The sequence below is a fragment of the Brachionichthys hirsutus genome, chromosome 14, assembly GCF_040956055.1.
Source record: "Brachionichthys hirsutus isolate HB-005 chromosome 14, CSIRO-AGI_Bhir_v1, whole genome shotgun sequence".
NCBI classification, from domain to species: domain Eukaryota; kingdom Metazoa; phylum Chordata; class Actinopteri; order Lophiiformes; family Brachionichthyidae; genus Brachionichthys; species Brachionichthys hirsutus.
In genome coordinates, this window is record NC_090910.1 from 9,568,048 (window position 1) to 9,576,254 (window position 8,207).

At 45.6% G+C, this 8,207-nt stretch overlaps 1 protein-coding gene across 1 annotated transcript; it reads left to right on the forward strand.

Annotated features, from left to right (window-relative positions):
* Positions 1 to 409: 409 nt before the first annotated feature.
* insig1 (insulin induced gene 1) lies at positions 410 to 5,940 on the forward strand. Its single transcript, XM_068747845.1, is given in 6 exon segments — positions 410 to 634; positions 636 to 750; positions 1,819 to 1,943; positions 2,226 to 2,392; positions 2,640 to 2,739; positions 4,177 to 5,940. Coding segments are annotated over 6 exon segments (762 nt in total). The 3' UTR covers positions 4,207 to 5,940.
* The last annotated feature ends 2,267 nt before the right edge of the window (positions 5,941 to 8,207 follow it).

An 8,207-nucleotide genomic window follows, 5' to 3' on the forward strand; every position in this document is an offset into this window, starting at 1 on the left:
TGATTAGTCTGCATTTATTTCGTGTATTTTTCTCCACTGCATTCCTGTTTTATTTTTACATTATTGATTATTTGGACCCTTTAATGAGCTGCATGCGTCTCTTGTTTCTACTTTCACTTCAGTCAGTCTCGGGTTTTTTCCGCGTCCGTTTCGGGACGAGAGGGGGGGGGGGGGGCGGGGCGGCGGCGCTGCGGCGACACGTCATATCAGCTGCCGCGCTCTGATTGGCTGTGGATTCTCACCCGACACAGCTGTGATTGTTTTCTAGCAGAGGAAGCTCTTGCCCCCGGTAGGATGAGCTGAGCTCTGCGCTGCGTGGTTTTCCTTTCTTTCTACGTGTTTCTGCTAACGATCTTTGCCTGTGACCCCCCCCCCCCCCCCCCGTCCGCCCCCCCCCATCCAGCCCCAAATGTCCAGCCTGGAGGACCACTGCTGGAGCTGCTCCTGCGCTGCGTCCAACGCCGAAGCCAAGCATCCATCATCGGGAGCCAACTGGTTGCCGTCCAGGGCGGATGAGGTGATGTCCATCGTCGCCTCGGCGCTCGGTAACGCCTGCGGCTCGCTGTACGACGTCCGGACGGCCAACCTGATCCGTCGCGGCTTCGTCCTGTTCGCCGTCGGGGCGATCCTCGCCCCTGGTGCTCAACCTGCTGCAGATCCAGAGGAACGTCACGCTGTTCCCCGAGGAAGTGATGGCGACGTTGTTTTCGTCCGCTTGGTGGATCCCGCCGTGCTGCGGCACCGGAGCCGGTGAGTGGACGGACACAAAGGAAAATAACGCCATTATTATAATCATGTATGGGCGCCAGAACGTCAAGTTGTTGTTTATCACGCAACACGGCAAGTCAACAATGCGGTTTTAATTCGCTCTGCTTATTGTCACAGCCTCTGTTCAATCACGTGATTGTGCGTCATCGTTCGGCTCTGTGCATGTAAACTAATAGCCTCTTTCTGGCGGTGCCAGTCGGCATTTTTTTTTTTTTTTTTATCGCGTCGTCACTTTTGTAAAACAAGTTCTGGATACGGAGCCGGCCTCTGATTGGCCACGACAGAGAGCCCCCGAGGGAGAGCTGCGCGTTGATTGGTTTGTGCGGTAACGGGTGAGCCGAAGGGGGAAGGGCTTAAGGCCGGAAACCAGGAAGTGAGGAGGAACGAAAACAAACCTCGTCGGCGCTTTGTGTCCTGTCTGTGCTAAAAGGCACACAGACAGGACACAGTGTCTTTCTTTTCTGTGGCCTTAATGTGTGACAGATTATTATCATCTTTGTTGCTCGAGAACTAATTTCAGATCCTAATTGTAGTGAATATGCTTCTTTAGGACTTGACACAATGAAATGATTACCTGTTGCAAGATTGTCCTCTCCACGAACCAATATTTCTATCTGATCAATTAAACGACTGTTTACTAGAAAACGGTGTAAATTACTACTTTGTCTCCTACAATTAAAACGATGGAACAATGACGAATAAATCGGCCTTAAAATGAATTATAAACCTACATAATTTAATTTTACGGGATATTATGATGAATAACTTGTTTTTCGGAGTGATAAAACAAGCAATGATAGATTAATCTTGGGACATTTGTTTTAAAAGGTAGAGCTTCTAGAATAAAATAAGAATTTAAAAGCAGCCAAACAATGAAAACTATTCATTTTCGGTAGGTTTTTAAGTTTATGTAGGCTGAATGAGTCACCAAATATGGAAACGCGTGTTCAACAAATGGAATAGTCCCACGCAGCGGCTCCAGGAGAGAATTTGCCTGATCTTGTTTAACGTCTTCTTATTCATGTGTTCCTCTTCTGATTCTTTCCTCAGCTGTTGTCGGCCTCCTTTATCCCTGCCTTGACCGCCATTTGGGAGAGCCGCACAAGTTCAAGAGGGAATGGGCCAGCGTCATGAGGTGCGTTGCGGTCTTCGTCGGCATCAACCACGCAAGCGTTGTATCCTTTTGCCAAAGACTCACCTTTTATATAGAATGATTGATTTGTTCTTCCAGTGCAGTCTTTCATTAAAGCCAATTTGTTACCATCAACATAGAATTTGAGATCAATCCCACTGTTCTATGCGTCCGGTCAGAGTGGCATCCGAAACAATAGGATGTCCTGGTTCAGCCTTGAAAGGTGGAGTTTGGTGCGTGTAATAAGTCACACAAACATTTGAGGGCGAAGTCCCAGCCTGCGAGCGTCAAACCGTTTGACTTTGTCCTTGACGGCCGGAAACAGAAGCTGAACTTCGACAACAACGTGCAGCTTTCCCTAACCCTGGCAGCCTTGTCTCTGGGCCTGTGGTGGACCTTTGACCGGTCCAGGAGCGGCTTTGGTTTGGGCATCACCACCGCCTTCCTAGCAACTGTGTTCACGCAGCTGCTTGCCTACAGTGGCGTCTACCAGTGAGTGCCGAGTCGTCCGTGATTTCACGTCAGAGGAGTGAAACCTCCTATAGTCCTCCTGTTATGTTTTGCATGTTCTCCCCCCACTCAGATCCGTCTTTGGGATTTCTATAAATTACGATAATCTTCTTTTTTGCTTCATGTTTATTTTTGGTCCGAGGTTACATTTAGCTTTGGATCATCATTCTTAAACCTGTTCCATTTTTTTTATTAAAAGTCGTTAACAAGGACGATTCCTGTCTTTCAGGTTTACATTTCCAGACTTCTTGTACGTGCGCTCCTGGCTCCCGTGTATATTCTTCTCAGGCGGTGTTACTGTGGGAAACATCGGACGCCAACTTGCTATGGTAAAGCCTCCCGTTTTCGGACACTGTACTCTTATAAACTGAGCTACGAATACAGAGCGGATTGTTTTCTTGTGAGTAAAATCTGATGCCTGATCAATGATGGCAGACTGTAACCTTGAGATGAAACTCGCCCTGTGGACAAAAGGAATACGATGCTTGGAAGGAAGAATTTGTCCAACAAACAAACAAACACTGACGAGTTCTCAGTGTTTGCATGTATTATTTTACATTACATTATATTATATTCTTAGGAGTGGCCTTGAATTTCCTGTCAAACGCTTTAAACACTGATATACTTCATGTGTTCACGTAATTCTAAAGGGTAAAATAAATGAGCAGAAGCTGTTTACTTCAGTTCCGCAAGTTGAACACACATCAAAAGATAGCAGTTGGGCACTAGGCCGAAATGTTAAGCATTCTTGCACTTGAAATGACCCTAATGACTATTTAATCTAATTTTTAACGTCTTCGAGTTTATTAGCTTGATGTTTCCTTTTTTTTTTTTTTGTCGTCACAAATCCACTCATTCAGTTTGTGGATGAAATGAAACCATTTGCAACACTCTTGGTTTATTGGATTATTTTTCGACGCATGTAATTCTGTGTGATGCTTTGAACATCTTGACACGAGGGGGGGTGAAGAAAATCTGAAATGCTTCAAACATCCTGCGCCACACATACACACACACACTTTATTAACATTCATTCAGGCATTGTCAAATGGCTTAAAGTTGCGCTGGAAGCCTCCTTCCTTCATTATTATCCCATCAAGCCGACTTTGATGTCTCCATTAGGGCTGTTGCCCAGAAGCCTCACCTCATTCTGTCTGTAAAAGAAGAGTCCCATCACTCCCTCAGTTTGACTCGGTGAAAGCGTGAAAGCAGATTAGATGCTGTTTCTTGTTTTTCCCCTGTTGTTGGGCAGACACACAGCCAGTCAGCACTCGGCTGACCAGAGGCTCATTAGCTACTTGTTGTGGATGCTTGAGATGAGGCCTCAGGAATGTTGGCGCAAGTCAGCACTCGTGGTTTTTGTTCTCGCTTTCGCCTCAGTGGGTGGAAGGAACAGGAGGAACATGAGACCCCTTGTGCTCAAAATAGATTTTTGTTTGCTTCTGATTTTATAAGGGATTAAAAGGCTGTTTGGCTGCGTTTTAACCCTCCAAATTAAAATTTACTTTTTACCCGTTTACCCGTTCGGAAATCAATGTGTTCATGTGCGACTCGTGACTTTATGAAAAAGACTGGCTCGAAAGTCGCCCGAAGACGAGTTCAGTTTAAGGGAACGTTCTCTAAATGCCTTTCCCCATTATAAGGGTCATAAATCCACTTTGGCGTTCACTTCAGGCGCTTCCTTGATACAACAAGCTGTGTGACTGTTCTACTACTGAGATCTTATTATTTACACTGACTTCCTTCGCTCTTCTCCTCCTCCTCAGGGTGCTGTTGAGAAACCTCACATTGATTGAACGGCGGGAAACACGGAAAACCAGGAGAAGAAAATGTAAAGATGGACAAGTTACATGCATGACAAAAAAAAAAAAACGGAGAGGAAAGACTCGTTTTGACTTTGTCCTTTATTCTTATAACAAGGATTTGGGTTCCGAACCGCCCCACATCTAGCGTGTCATGTCCTCTGCATCTCCTTGTGGCCAAACAACCTCTCATCCGCACAGTTAGCATTCTGCCGTCCTTCACACCAGACGGGAGGACATGCTGTTGTTGTTGTTTTGAAGTGTTTTATTTTTATGCTGGAGTTGTATGGAGTAAAGTGTGTGTGTGTGTGTGTGTGTGCAGGGGGCTGTTCTTGGCTGAGAAGACATGGGGAGGTGTGTATGTGGGTTTTTTTTTTTAAGTCTGAATGTAAAAATGATCATAAAAGGGAAATAATGTAAGACTAAGCAGATGAAAATGTCTTAACGCTGACGGAGACGTATTAAGATGAGGCACAAGATAGAAACACAGTATGCCCCCACCCCTTCCCCCCGAAACCAAATTAAGTATTTATTTAGTAACTTCTGAATTACCATGAACCAAATGTGCCACATGTTCCATAGCGATAATGCCGTACTTGTTTCCTCGCTGAGATTTAGACATGAAGTTTAAAGCAAAATCCAACAGCTAGTTAGCTTAGCAACAAGAAGCCTCCCTCCGCTAAAGCTACAATATTTAGCAACCAGCATCTTCATCTCTTTTAGATTAGTCAAATTAGCTAAATGTTGCTGGTGCTAGCTACAGACTTGCATTTTGTATTGTATTTTTTTTTTAATTAGCTTGGCTAAATACAATTGAAATCTAATTTAAGTGTTATTAAGACATTTGGACATTTGACTCCCTTTTAAAACGGTTCTGAGGCCGTTTCAGGAGTTGCTGCCAGGCTTAAGACAAACAGGTGAAGGGTAATCCAATAGGAGGGACGAGTATGTCAACACGTTATTCTGGCCTGAAAGGTGTGTGTGTGTGTACCTGGATCATTTACAACATTTGCCATCGTATTTGGTTTATGATTCCAGTAGTCTTTTGTGTGTGTGTGTGTGTGTGTGTTCAGGTGTTAAATGTCTCGTGGAGCAGAGTTGCGATTGCCATGGAGACAAATATTTTATAGTGCAGTTGTATACGTGTCCCAACTGCGCTGAGAATTTGGACGTATACGGCAGTCGAATGAGAGGGCAAGACATTTTAAAGTGAGATATGCAATCTGTGATTGCCTGTGTATTATTAGAACGTAGTGCTTTTGTCACTATAATGGTTCAGGTTGATCATTTGTATACAAGCAGGAAGACATTGTCACTTGTGTGTGTATAATGGCATGCATATGGAATCAGAGAGGTGTTCTTGGACTACTAGACCAGTATATTAGAGTTTGGGGGTCTAGAGGAATTAAGTGCAATCAGTATACATGAGCCGATTTATTCTTCCTTATTTATTATTATTTCTGACGATGGCTAAAGAATAGAATATCCAGTTTGGATACTTCCAATTCAAAAAAAACAAAAAAAAAGCAATAACATGTTTCTCAGAGGTTTAGACATAAATGAATTGTGTCAAAGCGTGGAGAGGAAGCTTTATTTTTGGGGGGGAGGTGGTGAAGCACCTCCTGTTCATGTTTCAGAGTTCTTGCCCGTCGGGTGTTTCAGCTGTGTATCGTTTTTTTTTTTGCCACCGTGGATTTATGCGGACAAATAAAAACATGTTGAGGCTGACTGTGTGTCATCATTACTCATAAAACGAAAACATGATTATTATGGGGTGTGGACTTGCATATAAGGTGATGACCGATTGGCTCGAGCCCTTTCCGGTGGCATAAACCTGATACACATATCCTCGACCAATGAGCTTCTGCAGCCTCTGATTTTCTTTGGTGGGGGGGTGTCGCATGCAGCCGGGGGCTCGTTCCCGCTGGATCTTTCTGGGGGGGTGCCGATGGTGGGCAGTTTGTTGTGTCTGCTTGTCAGAGCCCGGTTGAATAGATGAGGACGCTCTTTTGTCCGGGGGGTTCTGTCAGTCTCCTGGGCCATCATAATGACTCTGGCTGCATCTTCTCCTCTACTCCCTTTAAAAAAAAATCCTTGAATCTACACCCCCCCCCCCCACCCCCTGTGTGTCACTGGGATCATGAGGAACTGCTCCCCTCCTCTTCCTACCCCCTCGCTCTGAACATGCCTTTCTGGAGGGCAGACTTCTATTTATACCTAGCGGGGGACTGACAGTTAACCTTTTGCACTGGGGGGGACATTTCTGGGAGCGGGGCCAATATCTGTGGGCAGCTCTGAATGAACTCCTCATCCCTGGAGGCCTCTCCATCCATCTATCTATCTTTCTGGACAATGATTTAGCGCCACACGCCACTTCTTCTCTTCCTCCTCTTCCTGTCTCCTCCTCTTCTCAGGCGGAAGAATTGGCAAGACTTCAACCTTCTTTCATTTCCAGCCACGGCAAACTGAAAGACTCCATTAGAGCTTCTCCCTACTGCCAAAAGACCTCCTCCTCCTCCCATCCATTCCTCGTTCTCTCCGTCCGTCCTTCAAGACGAGAAGACAGGCCCTGGCCCGTCTGGTCATCGATCGGAGTAATACGTAGGGTACATTCTTCAATTTCGTCTCCTTGCTGCACCTTCCAGCGTTCAGATCGTGTCGGTTATTCAGTGTGCAATTTGCTGCAGCGAGTCAGCTGCCAGGAAATGTGAGGATGATGATGTTCATGTGGAAATACGACTAAAATAAAGAGGCCTTGCAGAAGCTAAGCTGTGAGAACGTAATTTCTACATATAGGGGGGCACCTTAAGGTCAGAGCTGTCGACTCAGCAGCGATTGCTTTTGTTACCACCAGATGACAGTGTTTATCCTCTCAGCCTGTCTGGACACGCACCGTGACACCCCGTGCACCCCTAGCGGAGGGGGGCGGCTGACACTCACAGGGCCTGATCCTCTAATACAAATAGCTGAGACATATTGTTCTAAACACATTCAGAAATGGATCATATAAATCCACTGAGGGGCAAAAACACACATCTGATGCGAGAGAATCTATAAATCAAGTGTTCAAGTGTGCAAATGTTAGTCAGAGAGAGGAAAACGTGTCAGATAACATGTTTTCTCTAAAGCCCCCCCCCCCCCTCCATATACAGAAGAGCATCAACATTCTGATTCAAAAAGATACATTATTAAACAATGGCATGGATGTTGTTCTTGGAATATTTATCTCACACTACAGTGAGCGGGCGGAATCACATGCATATAGAAAAGGTCAATGAAATGGATTGAGTGTGGAGAAAAGCTCGCTCCACACTTACTTCTCTGCCAAAAGGTCTTCAGCAGCGTTAACGCCCGGCCCGCTGTGATATATAATGAAAGAGTGAGTGTGTGTGTCTGTGTGTGTGTGTGTGTGTGTGTGTGGATCGTTTAGGTCTACTGAGCCTTCATTACTCCAGAGCTGCTGGGTCCACTCCTGTCCTCTGCCCTTGCCCGTTGCATCTCCCAGTGCTTCTTCGATGGATCTCCCAGTGCTTCTTCGATGGAATAATGAATTACAGTGAATGCCATGGGGGTGGGGGGTGGGGGGGGGGGGTTGAGTGAGTGCAGAGGTGGACTCCATTTTAGCTCAAATGATCGCCCATCCCATCCAAACAGCAGGCTGCTTTCTGCCTTCATGCGTCCTCGTCTGAGGTGGAATTATTCTTCCCACACCTTTCCTTTGTTTGCTCATCGAAGAAGCTCTGACTCCAGATCTGTCTCCCCGGGTCATACACCTCCAGTGCTTTGGGCTAAATCCCAGGAAGAATATCAAAGGAGATGCGAGAGGACATCTCCATGAATACACAGGAGAATAAACAAGGGAGAGAGGATCGTCTTTAACGGCGTAAACAACACTTCACATCTCAGCCTTGTGTGCATTGCTGCATGTTGACATCTTGTCTTCCTTGCATGAAGGCTATAATAGAAATATGACAAAGGTGATGCTCACGTTATGC